The 22195-nt window shown below is 43.3% G+C and overlaps 1 protein-coding gene across 3 annotated transcripts in view; it reads left to right on the forward strand.

The window, feature by feature from the left end:
- Positions 1-22195, forward strand: part of SLC16A9 (solute carrier family 16 member 9) — an 83282-nt gene that overhangs the window by 47580 nt on the left and 13507 nt on the right. For 2 of the 3 annotated variants that reach the window (XM_056529899.1, XM_056529898.1), the window contains 2 exons: positions 15429-15486; positions 17093-17310. In XM_056529899.1, coding sequence (XP_056385874.1) covers positions 17115-17310 — 196 coding nt within the window. In that variant the 5' untranslated portion in view covers positions 15429-15486; positions 17093-17114. The remainder of the gene's footprint in view (positions 1-15428; positions 15487-17092; positions 17311-22195) is intronic. The other variant, XM_056529900.1, reaches the window with a different exon arrangement.

Consider the following 22195-nt stretch of genomic DNA (forward strand, 5'->3'; position numbering starts at 1 on the left):
TGAGACCTCCCACAGGTCCTCTGTACTACCTATACATAAGGATTATGTCTAGGCATTAAAGTCATATACACAACATTATGGAACAACAGGGGGAGACCTTGCAGGGGAACCCCCAGGTCACTGAGGGTCTCAACCTGACAGGGCCTAAAGAAAGTACAGGACCATGTTCTGTACTGTGACATCACAAACCCCCCCTACTTATTACAAGTTGTCCTCGACGTAGGTTCTGTCAGGGTTGAGTAACGAAGTGGCCGCAGGGCCAGATGCAGTCCTGAGGCATTTAGTACACAAACGTCCATTTCAAGCTTGTGAAATAACGGATGACATTAGAGTATTTGTATAAATTGTCCATACACGCTCTGACTTGTGGTGAACAGGATTAGTGATGACATTCAACTTGTACATATAAGTTTAATTTACTTGTAAGGACCTTTAACTATGCACTTACTGGCTTACATAACAGTTTACTAGACATAACATGACATTTTGACTATGTACATGATATACTGTACATTACCAGACTATATACTAGACATTGTATACATGACTAGACTTAGGACTATGAATTACACATTGGTGGATTGGGTTGCCTGAGGCTCTCTGCCCAATGCCTTGGCTACTGGGGTCCCTTGGCATAAAAACACATCTCCCCAGAACACTATTATTAGTTTATTCTAGACATTTTTTATGCTAGACAATGAATACAGACACTTACATTGATGTGATCTAAGGTGATACAAGGTGCTCAACTCCAAGTGCAGTTGTGCACCTACGTTGGAGTGGAGGACCTGCACCTATGGATCACAATGTGGTTTCACAACTGTGATTAATGTAAACAATGACATTAGCTAACCCTCAAAACTGATGTAAAATTGAGACATTAGCCAGTATATCCTTATATAAAGGACACACTTGAGCCGGCACACCACGCCAAGGTTTCTCAAATGGTGCGGGTCCTATCCACTAACCTACCTGGCCAGATAAATAAAACCAGGAACCAAATTACGGCAGCCATAGGCCCGACTTGCAGATTGCTCCTCAGTCACCTCCAGTGTGAATCTAAGCACACATACAATGGGAGGGAGTAGACAAGCTACAAGCCCCACCCTGGTTGGTTCATTTATAGCAGGCCTCACAGTAGAAACCCTAATGCTACCCAGCAAGATAAAAGGGTGCATTAGTATAATGACAATGAATACAGAAAACATTCACATTACCTTTTACTGACTACGTGTTTCAGGTTAGTTTCAGGAGTACTCTCTGGCCAGGAAAGTATCCAACGCATGAACACAAGAACATATGACATTAGAGACATTTGACATATGACTGTGAGTAGACTGTGCAATGTGAGTAATACAGTACTATTTATTACGCATTTATTGTGTTTTAGTCTTTGTGTCTAGCGGGTATCTTCCCTTGCGTGCACTGTTGGGACCTACGCAGCACCATTTTTTGAGACTCAGCAACAGCAACCTCTTCAGGAGCTCTTGACTTACCTGGACTGGTGACAGGTTCCCCCCTTTCGGTAGCTGGAGTAGGTGGGGACTCTTGACTGACAGGACTGGAACCTGGAATTGGGCTCCTCCTGACATGGGTGAGGCAGATGGACAGGAGACTGGAGTGTATTCCTCCGCCAACGGTGACAGAACTTGAGCAGGTGTGGTGACTAGAGTTGGTTGCGCAGGCCCGCTGGCTGGTATGAACCCAAACACTGCAGCTCTGCCAGGAGGGAACATGGGAACATCCATGGACGGGTGAATTCCTTCTCCCGGCACATACTCCATCGCAGGTTTGACTGGTGGCGAAGGAGGTTTCGGTAGCACTGGCAAATCTTTGTGACACAACTGGATTCGGTTGCGGTGAACGACTTGAGGCTCGTACCCTGATTTCTGAATTGCATAGACATCTGCATCGGGATAGGGTACTGCGGTCACCGTATAGGGCTCCATTTCCCAGATGGAGTCCAGTTTGTGGGTTCTCTGGAATTTCTTCAGCCATACATTGTCACCTATCTGGAGAGGTTTAGCGGAGGAATGACGGTTGTAATCTTGCTGTTGCCTCTGTTGAGCCTCACCCATCTTTCAGTTGACAATATCTTTTGCTTCTTGGATCCTTTTCAGGTGGTCTGAGACCCATTCCATAGAAGCTTGTGGAGAATTGTTGAAAGGAGCTTGGAGTCCAAACCTTGGGTAGATGGCCATATCGGCCCATCATCAGATAGAAGGGAGTGTATCCAGTGGAACAGTGTATGGTATTGTTATAAATCTCCAACTGTTCTGGTAACAACCGGGGCCATTCTTCATGTCTGGACACAGACGCTGCTCACAGCATGTGGATGAAGACTTTGTTTATCCTTTCACAGAGCCCATTCCCTTGAGGGTGATAAGCAGTTGTCCTGAGCTTCTTGCAGGCATGAAATTGACAAAACTCTTGGAAGAGTTGGACCTCAAAGGCTGTTCCTCAGACAGTGAGGACAGACTCTGGACATCCGAGAATTTATACTCAATGGTAGTAGAACATCTGAGCTGAGGTTTTGGCTGTGAGATCTTTGAAAGGTACGACTACAACCCACTTGGAGTAGTGATCCACCACGGTGAGGGCATAAGAATACCCGGACCGGGTAGGAGACCACTTGACATGGTCTAGAGCAACCAACTGGTTAGGCCTTTCACTTTGGATGGAATGAAGCGTTGCTCTGGCTTCCGTTTGGCCATTCTTGGTGACATTACAGACCGCACACTCACTGCACCATTTTTCAATATCACTTTGCATCCCAATCCAGTAGAAACGCTGCCTAACAGTAGTTTTGGTCTTGTGGACCCCAAATTGTCCCAACTGATCATGATAGGCATTGAGGACCCTCGCCGCGTCCCTTCGGGGAACCAGGATCTGATGAAGTCTTTCACCCGACAGCAGATCCAAAGAGTTTCGGTACAACAGTCATTTGTGCACAAACAGCCATTTCCTTTGTCGCCACAGATGCTTTAATTCATAGTCACCCTGAGCTTGGCGTAGACGGGTTTGCACCTTTTTCATTAGAAGGTAGTCCTACAGCGGCGTTGACATTCTACTTGCCGCTTCTGTACTTGATGGTGAAATAATAATTGGCTAGCCTCGAGGCCCACATTTGGCACCCAGTTTGGCAGTCTTCAGGTGGGCCAGTGGATTATTATCTGTATAGACAGTGAATGGTGTGGCAGCCAAGTAATCTTTAAACTTCTCAGTCAGTCACAGCCCATATGAGGGCTAGGAGTTCCAACTTGAAAGAACTGTAATTGTCATCATTCTTCTCAGCTCTTCGCAGATTGCGACTGGCATAGGCTATCACCCACTGTTGTCCCCCTTGGACTTGGGATAGGGCCGCCCTTAACCCTTCACAGCTGGCATCAGTGTACAGCCGGAATGGAGTGTCGTTTGGATACACCAGGATGGGTGGTTCTGTCAACAAGTGCTTCAGGGAATTGCACACACAGAGACACACACTCACAGACAGAGAATACACACACACCCAGAAAGTCACACACACACACACACAGAGTCACACACAGACAGAGTCGCACACACACACAAGAGTCACACACACACACACACACACACAGAGTCACACACACACACACACACACACAGAGTCACACACACAGAGTCTCACACACACACACACACACACAAACAGAGATAGAGTGAGACAGACACACACTCACTCACCCATCCAGCGCAGCGCTCCTTCTCTCCGGCCGCTCTGCGAGTGAAGTCACGTCCTCCTGCGCGGCCCTGCGGAGGCACGTCGGGCTGGCGCAACAGAAGATGTGGGGGCGCAGGCCGGTTCACTGTGCAGGTGACGGGGGGGGGGGGATGGTCCTACTGGTATGGAGATAGCGAAAGTGAGGACGGGGGGGGTGCTAGTACAGAGACAGCGCAAGTGAGGAAGGGGGGGTGCTAGTACAGAGACAGCGCAAGTGAGGACGGGGGGTTGCTGCTAGTACGGAGACAGCGCAACTGAGGACCAAGGGCGTACCTGGTGTCACCCCATTAGGATGGTGTCACCCGGTGCAGGCCACACCCCCCGCACCCCAGTCGCAACGCCACTGGGGGCATTGCACAGCCCAAACTGCATACTCTTTAACCTGAATAATCCCATGGAGGTCACGGAGGCTGTCTTTTCCCGCTCTTCCACAGCCATAGGTACTTGCCAATACCCACTGGTTAAGTCCAAAGTGGAGAAGTACACGGCCGATCCAAGGGCGGTGAGTGATTCTTCGATCCTTGGAAGAGGGTAAGCATCCATATGGGTGATATCATTCAGTTTCCTATAGTCGACACAGAAACGGATGGTCCCATCCTTCTTTTTGACTAGGACCATGGATGCGGCCCAGGGACTCTGACTTTCCTGAATGACATCTGCATCCTTCATTTTGACCAGCATCTTCTTGACAGTTTGGTACATGCCTGGTGTAACTGGACGGTGCCTCTCCTTGATAGGTGGCTTGTCACCTGTTAAAAATCTGATGCTGGATCATGGACGTACATCCAAAGTTGATAGGATGTTTACTGAATGTTTCTTGGTACCTTTTTGCGACAATGATATCCCCGTTGACTTGATCTTTCAGGGTGGTTTCGTCTCCCACTTGAAGTTGCGCCCACCAGGGTTCAGGGGGACGTTCTGCAGAACCTGGAGCTGCTTGTTGTCGAGCCACTTTGAACTCCGTTAAAACGTCACTTGACTCTAGAAGATACAACTGGGTCACTGGCGTATACTTGGGTAAGACTGTAGCCACACTGGACAGATTGACTAGACGAACTGGGACTCTCCCGTTGACAACTGTGACTAGGCTTCTTGCGGCCAGAACTAATGGATGATCCTCAAACTGTATAGGCTCCAATAAGGCTTGATAGTCCTGGTTTCTCACTCCAGGACGTGCACAGCACCAAAGGACTGTCTCTGTATTAGGTTGTAAGGTCACCGACCTGATGTCTTGAATCCGGACTTTGCAAACTTCTCCTCATTGATTGACAAACTTCTGCTCTGCTTGGAGAACCTTTAAGTAGTGCTGTGCAGCCCGCTGGCCTGAGGGGGACATGTAAAGTAGAGAGGCATGCAAAGAATCTACTGTCAGTGAAGCAGTGTCTCATGATATTCATCCCTAGTATGAATTCTACAGACCCCTTATCGGGCACATTAGTTACAATTACTCCCTGCCCTTTAACCTCTTAAGGACCAAGGAGGTACCGGTACGTCCTGAGTCCTTTCCCTTTCTATAACGCGGGGCCACGGCGTGGCCCCACGTCATAGCGGGTTGTACCCGTGGCTAATAGCGCGTGGCAATGATCGCGGTGCCGCACGCTATTAACCCTTTAGACGCGGCGTTCAAAGTTGAACACCGCGTCTAAAGTGAAAGTAAATCACTGCTGGTTAGCTCAGGGGGCTGTTCGGGATCGCCGCGGCGAAATCGCGGCATCCCGAACAGCTCTGGGACATGAGGAGGGTCTCCTACCTTGCCTCCTAGTGTCCGATTGCCGAATGACTGCTCAGTGCCTGAGATCCAGGTATGAGCAGTCAAGCGGCAGACTCATTGATCACTGGTTTCCTATGAGAGCTATAACACTGCAAAAAAAAAAAAAGGAAAAAAAAAGTGAATAAAGATAATTTAACCCCTCCCATAATAAAAGTTTGAATCATTCCCCTTTTCCCATAAAAAAAAACAGTGTAAATAAAAATAAACATATATGTGGTATCACCGTGTGCGGAAATGTCCGAATTATAAAAATATTTAATTAATTAAACCACACAGTCAATGGCGTACGCGCAAAAAAATTCCAAAGTCCAAAATTGTGTATTTTTGGTAACTTTTTACCATGAAAAAGATCAATATAAAGCGATCATCAAGTCCGATCAATACAAAAATGGTACTGCTAAAAACAGATCACGGCACAAAAGCCCACATACTGCCCCATATGCGGAAAAATAAAAAAGTTATAGGGGTCAGAAGATGAAAATTTTAAACGTACAGTGACCCCCCGACCTACGATGGCCCCGACGTATGATAATTTCAACATGCGATGGCCTCTCAGAGGCCATCGCATGTTGAAGGCAGCATCAACATACGATGCTTTTGAATGTCGGGGCCATCGCATAAACGTCTATCCGGCAGCGCTGACTGCTTCAGCTGACGCCGGATAGCCGTTTACGGGGCCCCGTGTGCTCCGGTGATGGTCTCTTACCTGTCCTCTGGACTCCGGAGCATCCTCTTCGGGATTCCCTGCATAGCCGGCGCTCTCCATTGTCGTCATCACGTCGAGAGCGACGATCCCGGGGAAGCAGAGACGTCCGGAGCGTCGGGGACACCACGGGGACGTGGCGACAGCGATGGAGGGCGACATCCAGGGCAGCAGTGATGAGCGGTGATGGTCCGGAGTGGCGGGGACAGGTGAGTACAACTTCCTATACTTTACATTACACGGATCCCTCAACATACGATGGTTTCAACAAACGATGGTTCATTTGGAATGGATTACCATCGTATGTTGAGGGACCACTGTATACATTTTCCTGCATGTAGTTATGAATTTTTTCAGAAGTACGACAAAATCAAACCTATAAAAGTAGGGTATCATTTTAATTGTATGGACCTACAGAATAAAGAGAATGTGTCATTTTTAGCTAAAAGTGTACTGCATAGAAACAGAAGCCCCCAAAAGTTACAAAATTGTGTTTTTTATTTTCAATTTTGTCTCACAATGATTTCTTTTTTATTATGTCGTAGTTTTTTGGGTAAAATGACTGATGTCATTACAAAGTAGAATTTGTGGCGCAAAAAATAAGCCATCATATGGATTTTTAGGTGCAAAATTTAAAGACTTATGATTTTTTTTAAGGGGTTAAGCACATGTTTCCCCAACTGAATGGTGGGCTCCCAGTATCCATGTCTGGGGACTGGTTTCCCATTACCTGCCATTAACCTGAAATCAACATCATCAGGTTCACACAATGAATCAACATTCCAAAACTTGCAGAAAATTCCTTTAGATATGGTGGACACTTGTGACCCTGTGTCAATTAATGTTTCTACCTGAATACCATCTAACATGACAGTTACATAGGGGCAGGGGTCGATGTATAGTTAGAGTTCTGATTTAGATTGTTCTGAGTTCGGACCTGGTATCTGCTTTCCTGAGGGCCGGTCCTCGACCTCAGGGGAAATCCGTTTAAATCCCAACATTGCATCTTCCAATGTCTAGATTTGTTACAATAAGTGCAAAAGGGCCTTTGAGTCCCTGTGGGCCTATTGGGTGGATTATGACGGGGATTACTTTGATGAGGGATAGGAGCAGTTACAGGTCTCTTAGGTAGGGATGCCTCCTGGTTGGCCTGATCGGCATGACTGGCAGGTTCCTTAACAACCTGAGTCAATTGTTCAATGTCCTGTTTGACACTCTGAATTTCTGAGGCTGTGGAGGGTGATAAAGTATTGGTCACTGGGGCAGGAGCCGGAGGTGGTATGGGGCCGGCCGCCGCACCCAGTGGTTCTGGCATAGGAGCATAACCTTCTTCAAACTCTGTCCCAGGCTCTATAACCTGAATAGCCAATCTTTTAAAGGCAGAGAAGGACAGATTGGGGTTCTGTACTGCTAACATTCTCAACTTTGTGCCATTTGTTATGCTCCTCAATGAACCTGTCCATCAACACTTTTGAATAATTTCTAGGGCAGTTTATAAGGCTACCGCATAAGCTCACAGAGTTTCACCTGGTTTTTGTCACCTCTCGTACTACCGGAGGCGTACCTCTGAGGGAGAATGCGGTTCAAATACCTGGTATAACCCCTCAAAGAACTGCTCTACCATTGCCTTCTCGGAGGCGGGCCAGGTGCGGACTTCCTCAAGTGCTGGTCCTTGCAGTTGTCCTGTGAGCAGTGGCACCTGTTTATAAGGGGGGAGAGAGTAAAAGACAAACAAGCCTTGAATATTCTCCTTGAAATCCCTCAGGGTGAAAGGATCTCTGTTGTAGGTAGGAAGGACAGGATTTCCTAGGAGTACTGGCGCGGTAGCTGAGACACCCATGTGGTTAACATGGACTGCTAGCGGGACCGGCAGGACTCCTGCTGCTGGTGTAGCCGATGTTCCTACTGTCCGTGATAGAGGGGTACTTTCACTGGGTCGATCTGGAGAGCTAGGTGCTGACATGTTGCCGATCTCTTTGGGTGCGCTGTCGCTTTTAAGATGACTTGAGTGCACTGTTGCTTTAAGAAGAATTGAGTGTGATGTCTCTTTAAGAAGAATTGAGTATGATGTCTCCTTAAGAAGAATTGAGTGCGATTTGTCTTTAAGAGGAATTGAGTGCACTGTTTTCCTTAAGCTGTCCGGCAATAGACTGAATCGAGTATCTGCAGACTTGACTGGGCAACGGGGGTTAACACTGACACAGCAAATCGTGGGTTTATGAAGAGTCTACGCTGTAGCGGGTTCTTGCCAGAATTCCGTTGAGCTGGACGCAGCCACCGGAATTTCTACTATAACAATGATAGGAAGAAGACAGGGACTGCACTCACCATCCAAACAACATTTTATTGATAGATGCCAGGCATATCGAGCTGGTACAGAGGTGGAGGCGGGGGACGCAACCGGGACAGACTGTTTTATGCTTTCACAGCGCTTCTTCCAGCCAATGTATGAACACCGTGCACTTCCGTGACGACATTTATCAGCGTCAGCGTGGGCGGCGTTGTGGTCACGTGTCAAAACAAAGGGAGCATGTGATCAAAACAAATGTCGTGATACAAACTAATAACATAAACAATGGAAATACCATAGTGCTGGCCAAAATTATACAGGTGCGCTTGAATGTAGCGCTCAGCATAAATCTTAAGTGGATAATTCAAAACTGGATGACTTTATTATCCTAGAAATGGTGCCAGTTCAACGCGAGTCCAAGAATGGCGGCAGCGTCGAGTTCCATAATCCAGGATGCTTCTTTTTGCAATAGAACATGTATCCACCTCTAGGTAACGATTTAACGCTCTCGATGCCGTCAAATCTTAGAACTTGTCAAAACTGTCTTGTATGATATTGGTGGGATAACCACTCTCAGTCGTTTCTTGAGGTCAGTTCTTTCCTAAGGCGTAGGAACTGGGAAAACTGGATGTTCTTTTTTAAATGGTGGGGATGAGAGCTGTTAAAATGTAGTGATCAGCGGCATTGCCCATATTCGAATTTGCGATATTTCGCGAATATATAAGAATATTCGTCCTATATACGCCAATTTTAATGTATTCGTTATATTCGCATATGCGATTATTCGCATATGTGAATATTCGCATATTCGCCTATTTGAGGAAGAAAACAGTTAGGGGTGGGCAACTTTCCTAGGTAGGGATATTGTTGATAACCTCTGACAAGTGTATTTGCATCGTTCTATTTGGCTCACAAGTGAAAAGAAGGAACATGCCAATTTTCGCATATGCGAATATGCGTATATGCGAATATTCATATATGCGAATATGCGCAAATGCGCATATGCGGAAAAAAGCAAATATTCGCAATTTCGAATATATAGCGAATATATTTGCAATATTCGCGAATTTACGATAAAAAATTGAAATGCGAATATTCGCGCCCAACACTATTAAAATGTAGGAGGGAGTTACGGGCAAGGGTCTTCCGGTAGCCCTGTGTGTGAAAGGTACCTTCCCGTACTTCAAATTTAAGCTCTAAAAAAGTGAGCTCGGTGACACTAAAATCCAAAGTGAAAAACATATTTTCTTCAGGTAGGTGACAAAGGAATCAAATTTATTGTGTGCACCCTCCCATACTATCAGGATGTCATCGACAAACCTGAGATAAAGTTTAATATTGGGGATGTATGGCTTCTTAGATGAAAAGATATATCGGCTCTCAAAAGCCCCCAGGTACAGATTGGCATAGGAACAGGAGACCGTGGTGCCCATCGCAGTCCCGGTCTCCTGCCTGTAACCAAATGTAACCTTCTTTAAACTCGTTATGGGAGAATATGAAGTGAAGGGCTTCAATCATAAAATTGGTGAAGTCACTAGTCTTGTCAGTCTCTCTCAAAATTTCACGGATAGCTTGTACACCCGCATCATGTGGGATGTGGGTGTACAGGCTCTCTACGTCAATGGAGGCTAAATGGTATGTATCGGTCCAGTGAAAATTGTCAAGATGTATAAGTAAGTCTCCAGTGTCTTTAATATAGGACGGGATGGATGGAAGTATGGGTTTTAATAACCATTTTAGATACTGGGAAAGGTATTCAGTCGCAGAACCGATCCCCGCGACGATGGGACGTCCCGGGGGTCGGCTCTGCGATTTATGGACCTTTGGGAGAAAATACCATCTTGCATGGCGACGATTACGTGGAATCAATTTTTCTGCAGTAGTTTGGGTGATAAGACCCTGTTTCCACTTCTGTCTTAAAAAAGAATGAAGTGAGCCTATGGTTTTAATAGTGGGGTTGCTAAGGAGTCATCTGTATGTTGCAGTATCGCCTAACAGGTGATCCCTTTCTGCCTTATACATAGCATTGGACATCAGCACGGTACTACCGCCTTTGTCCGCTTTCATGACTCGTAGGTCTGGAGGGGACCTTAGCCAAGTAAGTGCTCTTCTCTTGCCACCAGATAGGTTACTTCTAGGTTGGGGGTATAATAACGCTTTGACGTCTCTTTCCACCGCCCGTGTGAACAGATCTATAGGAATTTTTACTTGGCTGCGCCCAGGGAACTTCCTGTTTGGTCCAGTTTGTAAATGCTTCCCCTGTGCAACACAGGGCGGATTCTTAGTTCAGGCTCGCACACTGAAGAGGCGTCACCACTGGGGACTGACTGGGCAGAGCTGCGACCGCTCCTGCGTGCGGGAAACACCGGACTCTGTTTAACCCCTTCAGGTACGGACTTGAACACTTAGTAATGACGATTAACAGTCTCTCACTTTCACCACTACTTTTATCCGCACCACAGTAAATACAAACGTTAACCATACAGTCCCGTATACTTTGTTGGGCGCACACTTTGTCGCAACTGGATGTGATTCTCTATTAAACACAGTTCAGACTTGTGGGGAAGGATTTGACTGGGTGGCTGAATGGTTAAGGCACACACCTGTATCCTATTCATGACGCCAAGATTGTGGTGACCCACGGTGGTATGGCGGGGCCACTGGTGTAGTGGTGTGAGTGGTGGAATCAGATGGTATTAACCAATATACTTGTAATTAACATGACTTGAGATTGGACTTGACTATATGCAGGACTTGACTAGCTTCAGTGACAGCAGATATAGACTTGAGACTTATTGGAATGACTGTAGCTTTTGGGGTCTTCCAGATGCTGATCACTTGCACTGAGATCTCTGTTGGTTGCTGTCTCAGTAAAGACTTGAAAAGAAGAGAGTGAATTGTAATGGCCGCCCCTTTATATAGTGGGGGACTGGACTAAAGCCCATTGGTACATAACACTGCAAAAAAAAGTGTAAAAAAAAGGTTAATAAAGATCATTTAACACCTTCCCTAATAAAAGTAAGAATCACCCCCCTGTAAATAAAAATAAATATATGTGGTATCGTTCCGTGCGGAAATGTCTAAACTATAAAAATATATAATTAATTAAAATCAAATTCAAAAGTCCAAAATAGCATATTTTTGGCCCATACACGGAAAAATAAAAAAAAGTTATAGGGGTCAGAAGATGACAATTTTAAACGTATACATTTTCCTGCATGTAGTTATGATTTTTTTTTTAGAAGTTATACAAAACCAAAAAATATATAAGTAGGGTATCATTTTAACCTTATGGACCTACAGAATAAAGATAAGATGTCATTTTTACCGAAAAATGCACTGTGTAGAAATGGAAGCCAACAAAAGTTACAAAATGGCATTTTTTCTAAAATTTTGTCGCACAATGAATTTTCTTTCCGCTTCGCCATGGATATTTTGGTAAAATTACTAATGTCACTGCAAAGAAGAATTGGTGGTGCAAAAAATAAGTCATAACATGGAATTTTAGGTGCAAAATTTAAAGCGTTATGATTTTTAGAAGGTGATGAGGAAAAGATGACAATGTTAGCGAATATGACATTTGCAGTAGTTCACACATGGATATTTTGCAGCTGTTTAAGTGTTAAGAGGCACTGACTAAGAGGAAGTGAATACAAAACTTCTTTAAAAACTGGAATATGTTGATTTAAGGAAAACTATTGTGTGACCTGACTGATGATTTTTCTAGCTTCTGCTCATGAGTCGTATACAATGTAAACAGGGGATTACCTACATCTTATTTTGGCACGTCTCTCCATCGACAGCTGAGCTTCAGTGTACCAAAAAGACTCTACAAACAGATGTAACAAGTTATAACTGGGTCTGTTCTGGAGCTGCCAAGTAGAGCAAGAACAGAAGTTCAGCTCAGGCTCAGGAAACCTGAACACATCATCAGCTGATTTCGGAAAGCCTCAGTCAGAATCTTTATGCTGCGTACAATGTATCCGGAAAGTCTCCAGACCCTACCACTTATTTTTACATTTTTGTTATGCTGGGGCTCTGTGCTAAATAAAAAATTAAGTTTCCTCCCATCATTCTGCACTCAATACCCCATAATGAAAATGTAAATACAGAATTATAGAATATTCAATAGTAGAGAGACAAACTCGGCACAGCTCGCCTAATTATTAGCACCTGTCATCCACTGCCTCTGCTGGCTCAACCACGTCTGATGGTGCTCACTGGTAATAGCAAAGTCCAATGCAAATATTCAATTGAAAAGAGAAAAGAAAACCAGGGCAACTGACCAAGTACGTAAACTTCAAGCTTCTTTATTAATCCATGAAGGGTATGAACAGTGCAAGAAACGGGTGGACAGAACACAGGGGGACGTTCGTTCGGGGCTACGGTGCCGTTTCGCAAGATATGCTTCAACTGGCCCAGTGGGCCAGTTGAAGCATATCTTGCGAAACGGCACCGTAGCCCCGAACGAACGTCCCCCTGTGTTCTGTCCACCCGTGTCTTGCACTGTTCATACCCTTCATGGATTAATAAAGAAGCTTGAAGTTTACGTACTTGGTCAGTTGCCCTGGTTTTCTTTTTTCTTTTCAATTGAATACAGAATTATAGAAATTTGTGCAGATTTTTTAAAAAAGGGGAACAAAAAGCTAAACATTTTGCTTAACCCTTTGCTATGACACTTAAAATTTAGCTCTGGGGGCTCCCAATTTCTCTTGATCATCTTTGAGATGTTTCTACACCTTGATTCAAGTCTACCTGTGGTAAATTCAATTAATTGGTCCTAATTTGAATAGACACACTGGGGGTGATTTATCAAAACCTGGGCAGAGGAAAAGTCGACCAGTTGCCCATAGCAAACAATCAGATGGCTTCTTTCATTTTAAAGAGGGCTCTGAAAAAAAAAAAAAGTGGTCTGATTGGCTGCTGTGGGCAACTAGTCAACTTTTCCTCTACACAGGTTTTGATAAATCTCCCCTCCCTGTCAATATAAAGTCTCACAGCTGACAATGCAGATCAGAGGAAAATGCAAGCTATAAGGACAAAAATAACTGCCTGTAGAGCTCAGAGGCAGGATTGTGTTGAGGCACAGATCTAAACAAAAGTACAAAAGAAAATTCTGCTGCACTGAGAGCATGTTGGCCAACATAATACTTAAATGGAAGAAGTTTAAGACAACCAGGACTCTTCCTAGGGCTGACATCCCTGCTATGCAAAGTACTCAGAGGAGAAAAGCCTTCCTAAGAGAGATGACCAAGAACCCAATGGCCACTCAGGTTGAGTTTCCATGATCCTGGGTGGAGAGAGAAACTTTCAGAAGGTCAACTATCACTGCAGCATTCCACCAATTCGAGCTTTATGGCAGAGTGACCAGAAAAAAGACTCACCTCAGTAACTCCATGTCACAGGCAGATATGGGGCAGCTCTAGGAGCTTTGTAGGATATGGACTTTTCTCATTGCTCAGCTTCCTAGACCCTATGTGTTGTGACTTGTTGAAATTTTGGGGTTAACTATAAGCATGCATGAATTTCAATCAAGCTTAAAGCGGTACTCTGGCCCTAGACATCTTATCCCCTATCCAAAGAATAGGGATTAAGATGTCTGATCGCGGGGGTCCTGCAGCACCCACTTGTCATCAGCCTATCGTGACATCATGCTCTACCCCCTCATGACGTCACGCCCCGCCCCCCTCAATGCAAGCCTATGGGAGGGGTTGGGATGGCCACCACACCCCATCCCATAGACTTGCATTGAGGGGGCGAGGCGTGACATCATGAGAGGGCAGAACGGTGATGTCACAGTACTCCGGCCCCTGTATCGTGAGTCATCAGACACGGAGCGATCTTCGCTCCGTAGGGCTGATGACAAGTGGGTACTGCAGGAGAGATTGTGCGGTTCCTTTGGATAGGGGATAAGATGTCTAAAATGGGATAAGATGTCTAGGGCCGGAGTACCCCTTTAAGACTAGCTTAGGTTAAAGTGTGTTGTGTGGCCTTCTAGCGTGTGGAGAACATCTTGAAACATTAATGCTTATATAGCACCAACACATTCCTGAGCACTGTACAGAGATTGTCACTATTCACCTAGCCCCTGGCCTCAAAATCTGAATTCTTTATTACTGACATACACTATACGTAGTTAAAGGGGTACTCCGGTGGAAAACTTTTTCTTTTTAAATCATATAGTGCCAGAAAGTTAAACAGATTTGTAAATTACTTCTATTAAAAATTCTTAATCCTTCCAGTACTTAGCGGCTGTATACTACAGAGGAAATTTTTTTTTGGGGGGGGGATTTCTTTTCTGTCATGACTACAGTGCTCTCTGCTGACACCTCTGTCCAGCATAGGAATTGTCCAGAGCAGTGCATGTTTGCTATGGGGATTTTCTCGTGCTCTGGACAGTTCCTGACATGGATAGAGGTGTGAGCACTGTGGTCGTGACAGAAAAGAAATCCAAAAAGAAAAGAATTTCCTCTGTAGTATACAGCCACTAATAAGTACTGGATTTTTTAATACAAGTATTTTACAAATCTGTTTAATTTTCTGGCATCAGTTGATTTTAAAAAAAAGTTTTCCACTGGAGTACCCCTTTAACCGTTCATTATTTTTTGGAGTGTGGGTAGTAATCTAAGAACTTGGAGGTAAAAACAAACCTGGGAAGAACATAACTCTGTTAAGATGTTAAAGGGGTATTCCGGCTTTATACATCTTATCCACTATCCAAAGGATGATCGCAGGGGTCCCGCAGGACTCATGTGATCATACATCTTATCCCCTATCCTTTGGATAGGGGATAAGATGTATAAAGCCGGAATACCCCTTCAAAATATCCTTGGTCAAATTCAAACGTTGGAAAATTTTAGGGTAGACTTAAAAAGGTAAACAGCGGAATTATGTTTTCTTCCTGTCTGTTTTGTCTTGACAGATATAGATGAAGATCTCCGATACGATGAGTCCTATTTCAGGTTTCCAGGTCCTAATCTGTAAGTGACAGCGCTGGTATGATGTGTTTTACTAACCTTTAAAACTAAAAGGAAGAGTATGATTGTCACATATGGGCAGGGAAGAGTGAAGCCCTGAACTCAGGTGCTCCCACTTGCCCTCCCTACTTGTGTACCTGCCCTAGACAACGGGTCCACAACCACGGTGAAAGTCCCTGCCTGATATAAGTGCAGGGAGTAAAACATCAACAAAATAAACTTACAATACAGACAGAGGTTGGGATACTGTATGGAATCACACACACCAACAGAAATAATAACTAAACATACACACACAATATGTCACAGTCCACAAGCTGAGTCATTACCAGGAGATAACAGAAAAGCCAAATTGCAGAAACAGGAGAGGAGTCAAAGAGCAGAGCAAATGGGTCAAATATGCCAGAAATACAGTACAAACACTAGCTAGGAGTATGAGCTCTTTCGCAGGCAAGAGCTGGATGAATACTGAGGGTTTAAATAGGGAGCTAAGTGGGTGAAAAGCCAACGACATCAGCTGACCATCCAGAGAATAGGGCGTTTCCACAGTAACCAGAATAACAAAGACATCAGTGCAGATTAACCCTTCGGGTTCTTACAATAATACTAAATATTCAGTAAATATTCAAACAATGGTATGGGGAACTATAAGTAGAGTAAAAAAAGGACATATGGGGGGGGGGGAGATTTATCAAAACCTGTCCAGAGTAAAAGTTGCTGAGATGCCTATAGCACCCAAACAGATTGCTTATTTCATTTCTCAGAGGCCTTTTCATTAGTGAAAGAAGCAATCTGATTGTTCGCTATAGGCAATTTAACAAATTTTCCTCTGGATAGGTTTTGATAAATCTCCCCATGGTTCCTGTGTTCAAGACGCTATTTGTTTGTAAATTCAGGAAAGATTGGCAGATTTTAACTAATGCCTGACCACTGGAGATGTACATTGATGCATTGTGCTAAACAGCTGTAGAGGAAGCTGAAGAACAATGCATTAAAGGGGTACTCTGGGAAATACAACTCATCCCCTATCACAGATCTCCTGTACAGGGCCAGGCTCTCACTGCACAACTTTCCATGCTCCTGAGCACTCATGTCCTCTCCTTATGTGTTTAGCAGGAGTAACTGCCCGTTCAGTCAGTCACCAGCTGAGATGGGTCCTACATGTTATATATGCTGCAGATTGTATTCTGGTATGCCAATATTAAAATCTGCATGATGAAAATTGCAACATATACGTACATATGAGCATACCCTTACAGCTCTGATGACCAGCTTGACAGATGGGATGTCGGCACACATCCAATCTAGCAGAGGTCTTAACGCACTAGCTGGGAGCCATCAGGGTCATGACGCGATGTTTCGGGGGACCTCCCCCTTACTCATGCATATTGTGTTGTCATCTCTGACTGGCTAAATTCAAAGAAGACCAGGATAAGACTTTACACAATTTTATAGGACAATGAAGGAATGTCCCATTATAAGGAAAATCATATAGGGACATGAGAAAGACAAAATACTAAGATACCATTAGTGTATTCACTGAATGATCTCTATGGTAATTCCACATCATTTACTAATGACCTTTCTATGGTTATATATATTCTCACAGAACGGTGCATAGTTGCTAAGAAATGACGCACCAGAAGCCACCCGATGGAGGATGGGGCTGGATTATTGTCTTGGCCTCCTTCTTTATTCAGTTCTTGTGCTATGGTTCTCCTCTTTCCGTTGGAGTCCTATATGTAGAATGGTTAGACGTCTTTGATGAAGGAAAAGGAAAGACCGCATGGGTTGGGTCTCTGGCAGCTGGAGTTGGTTTACTCGCAAGTAAGTATACATCTTTTATTCTCCCATCATTTTTCTTGGTTCTGTTCACATTTGCGTTAGCTGTTTTTCTTGTCAGGGATCAAATGTTATTAAATGTCATATCCATCATGGTCCTATAAAAAAAATGATAATCATGGCTTCAGTATGAACAGAGCTATGTGAAAGTTTTATGGGAAAGCTGCCTCCAAAACTACCTATAAAGGTGATATTGTTCTAATCTAAATCATGAAAGCAGCACAATGGAAAAGAAAATGGCCCCGGCAGACTTGTTCCAACTGAACATCAACAGTACCAACAGCCCATATTGATTTTTATAGGGTTTCCAGGATGGTGTCTGGCACATCATCCTGCTCTGTTTTATCTGATATTTTTGATAGAATAGAGTCACCCAACCGAGCTTACAATTAAGGTTTAAACCCAGCTTTAATAAAACTTAGCTAAGCCTATTAATTTTGTTGGGATTGGCCACCAGTCTAATGCATTATGGTTCTCGAAGGTAAGTGCTGGGGGAAAAGAAGGATTGGGCATTATGGATTTCTATATGCCGTTGTGAATTTCAAATTAGCATTTATCTACTAGCCATTTCCAGTTCTTAGAAAGACGTTTTCAATTTCGAAGGAAAGATAATCTTAGTATTGCCTGATTCTTTCCCCCTCCCCCCTCCCTCCCTGCTTGCTACAGAGCATACAGTCAGAGGTAAAAATAAATCTTTCAGGAAACTGACACCTCAAAGCTACATACATATCATACTACAGAAGCCTGGGATAAAGGGATAGTTTAATGTGCTTAAAAAAAAAAGTGTACCTGTCATTTAAGAAACTTTTGATATAACCTTAAGACATGTCAAAAGTTTTTATCAACGGAAGTCAGATTTTCAACAATCAGAAGAATAGGTCGGAAGGAGACCACCTAGCCATGCGCTCTTCCCCCTGCTCTGTGTCACAGGATCAAGACACGCTCCGTAGACTTACATTTAGAAAGTGTCTCAATCATTTGACACAGAGTCAGGAGAGAATGCGTTGAGCACAGCCTTTTCCTGACTCCTTCTTCTTCTTCCGTCCCTGTTTATCAAAAATTTTGACATGTCTCTAGGACACATGAAAAGTTTTTCCAAGTGATGGTGTCCATTTAATCTATTTGCATATACAGTACTTCATGTAGAAAAGTTCTGTATATTGAATGCTTGTCAGCATTGGGTTCACTCTAGAGTCTTGATCATGGTCTCTTAAGTTCCAGACAACAAAATACTCACAGTTATGGCTCAGAGCACTAGTTAAGCTTTTCAACTGATGTTTACTCCATAGAAATTCCTGCCAAGATTAATGTGGGTTATCTGAGGAATTAAAATGGATTCAAAGTTTATTTCTAGTTAAACAAATGGCTAGAAGAAAGACGTACATTGTAACCAATTGTGGTGGTCATATGTGGCCTCAAAACCGCCACGGCCAGGGGCTACAAAAGTTCGATAATTTGCTAAATTCAAACATGAAAATTGAGGAGGGATCTGAATACTGAGCTTATACCAGGATGTGGATTGTACAGGGTTGTTTAATGCTGGATTGTTGATTTTAGATCTTGGAGATTATTAGAGTAATATTTAACCTGCTCAAGTATGAAAGCGTTTTCATGAAATCATTGGATATCAATTTGTCACATTTGAATAGCAAAACAATCTGTTCAGTCCCTCCTGCTCTATAACATATACGCCCTAGTTGCGTTATCTAAATCGTGCTACATGCAAGCATGCTACATACCTGGTAAATACAGGCGGATATCAGCAGCTTGGACATACTGTCTGTCCCGAACAATGTCCAGCATTAACCTTTCAGATCTGAGTTGATCTTGGTACCTAAAGTGGTTGAAATGCTGTTGCCTGTTCTTCCTTTGGTCAGGCTGATCTGGACCTCCGCATCGCATTTGCAGGGTCCGGATCAGCCTGCATGATGGTTGGAAGGTCCCTACCTGCCTCCAGGCTGTTCTCTTCATCCCCAGCCTGCTTATGAAGGCTACAGAAGCAGAGATAAGACTGATCAATGCTGTGCTATAGCAAGTAATAGTCCCTTGAAAGGACAAAAAAATAAGGAAAAAAAATGTTAGTAAATGTGAGAAAGCCCCTTCACTTATAGAAGTTTAAATCACCCTGCTTTTCCCATTTTTCCAAAAAATATTGATGTCGACAAAACTAAACGTAAACATATTTGGTATTGCAGCATGCAAAAATGTCTGATCTATTAAAATATAACGTTAATCGCATGGAGAAACCGCATGGAGAATGGCATGGAGAAATCCAGAATTGCAGATTTTTGGTCACTTCATATATCAACCTATACAAATAACCTATATGAATTGAGTATCATTGTATTAGTATTGACCTTCAGAAAAAGGTTAACGTGGCATTTTAACTGTAAAATGTACTGCATAGAAATGTAACCCCCCATTATTACGCCACACAAATAATTCTTTTTTGGCTTTACCGAACATTTTGTGGTAAAACAAGTTATATCATTACAGAGTACAGTTGGTCCTGCATGAATCAAATCCTTATATGGCCCTGTAGGTAAAAGATTAAAAAAAGTATAGCTATTAAAAGACGAGGAGAAAAAACAAAAATGAGAAAAGAGATAGCTCCATTATAAACATTTGAGCATGCACATTTTTTGGGTATGTTCACACAGACGGATCAGCAGCGTATTTTACACTATGGATCCGCCAATGATTGACCCTACCTTCAACTATTGTGCCTCCAGCTATGCAGCAACTGCTGCTCCGAGCAGACACATTGCGATGTGCTAGTCGCCGCGCTCATGCGCAGTATACTCGCACACATTGCGGCCGCTCCTCCAGCTCACTGAGCTAGGCCAAAAGAGAATGTGATTTGTGCGAGCATACTGCGCATGGGCACGGCGACTCGCACGTCACAGTGTGTCTGCTCGTATTGGCGGATCCATCGTAGGGTCCATCGTCGGGGGATCCGCAGCATAAAATATGCTGCGGATCCATCCATGTGAACGTACCCTTTCACTGGGAAGAAGGGAGTAAACCACTGCAAAACCCTCATAGCAGGAGCTTATTTTATACAGGCCCCAATACACATTAAGTACTTGCCCTATCCCTCCAATTGCGCTACTGAAGTTCACAATTTTTAAGCTTGGATAAATTATTCTTCATCACTTAATAAGACAATGAAATCATTTGTCTGTAGAAAGTGTTTGTATCTCTGCACAAGCACACCATTGTATTCACTGGTGGGAAATAAGAGTTATGCTTCCCTCTGCCCTCAGTATCTTAATAAAGGGGAATTAAGGAAAGTGTTGAGTTAAGCTTATGGAAATCTTTATATTAAATCCCCAGAAGCTATCTGATTACTCAAATTATTAACAAACCATATAACTAGGTTCACAAGAGGACACGTTTTCTAGGGTACCTGGAAAATATTACCCCCACCCATTGAAATGAGGCTTTGGCTGTTTAATTTTTTTTCCGTTTTGATAAGTAACCAGAAATTGATCACAGACAAATATGTATAAAGCCTGGAGAGACCATGACACATTGAATATGTTCTTTGATCTGCCAGCATCATGCTATAGAACAGGATTTGATAACCATATTGATATATATAGTTTTGTAGGACAAGACTCAATGGAACTTTATTAATTTGAATTTCAACATATTCTAGTCTTAGATGTCCACTTGGGGGTCCTTGTCAGTGACTGACAGTTCTTTATATGCACATATACAGGGAAGGCTGTCATAGGAGTCCAGTGGGTGGTCCTAGTAAGTGATTGACAGCTTGCATATAGAGAGAACTGTCACTTACTAAGTAGGAACCCCCACCAAACTCAAAATAAGAATACACAAGAATTTAGATAATTTAGACAAGTTCTACTTTTCTTACAAAATGATTTGTCATTTTTCTAGGTAAATCCTGCTCTATAACAGGATATGAGCAGATCAGATTGCATGTTCAACATGACAGCTTTCCTTTACATTTACATTTAATGGGGCTGATTTATCAAAAGCTGTGTAGAGGAAGAGTGGTGCAGTTGCCCATAGCAACCAATGAGATTGTTTCTTTTATTATTCATTTAAACACAAAGAAGTAATCTGATTGGTTGCCATGGACAACGACTCCACTTTTCCTCTGCACAGGTTTTAATACATCTTTCCCGTTGTTTCTGTGAGCTTTAATCCTAGATTTCGCAAGTGAAAACCTCTATGCAACCGGGTCTTAAAGAGAAAACCACTGAAAAGCAGTCTTCCAACATGTTAAAGACCTATGTCAGGAAATCCTATCTATGTTTTTTTGGGTTTTGGGTTTGGACCATTACCAATTTCCAACATTATAGTGTGCCCAACCTTTTTGGAACTGCTAAGAGATTTTTTTTTTTTACCTCTGAAAATGTCTATGTAATGATTTCATGATGCTATACTAAGAATGATGTGGTGGGATTTTTAAATAACTCTTACTCATTCTGGATATCACTTTTCGTATGACTTCCCCAATGCAATTGTTTTGTACATATCATACGTCAGCAGATCCTTTTAGTCAGGATTTCCCCTTTTAAAGTCTGACATGTAAAGTCCCTTGACCAAGAAAATACGTGCTATGCTATCATGCATACTAAAGCTACACAATATTTCCTGATACACCTATTCAAGTGTTCCTCAGTCCCCTCAAGCGAAGAATCAAAAGGCAGAATACCTATTAGCCATCTGGTCATCGTATGCTAAAGGTTGCACAGATTGCTTTTCCTATCATTCTATGCTGTTAGTCTAACACATTTACTTCTGAGAAGTGCCAGGTGATATGTTATCTCAGCGTTTTTTCCTTTACTTCTTGGAAACATGAATTCTGCTGACAAACATTAACAACAGGAAATAGCCC

This window comes from Hyla sarda, chromosome 7 (assembly GCF_029499605.1).
Source record: "Hyla sarda isolate aHylSar1 chromosome 7, aHylSar1.hap1, whole genome shotgun sequence".
NCBI classification, from domain to species: domain Eukaryota; kingdom Metazoa; phylum Chordata; class Amphibia; order Anura; family Hylidae; genus Hyla; species Hyla sarda.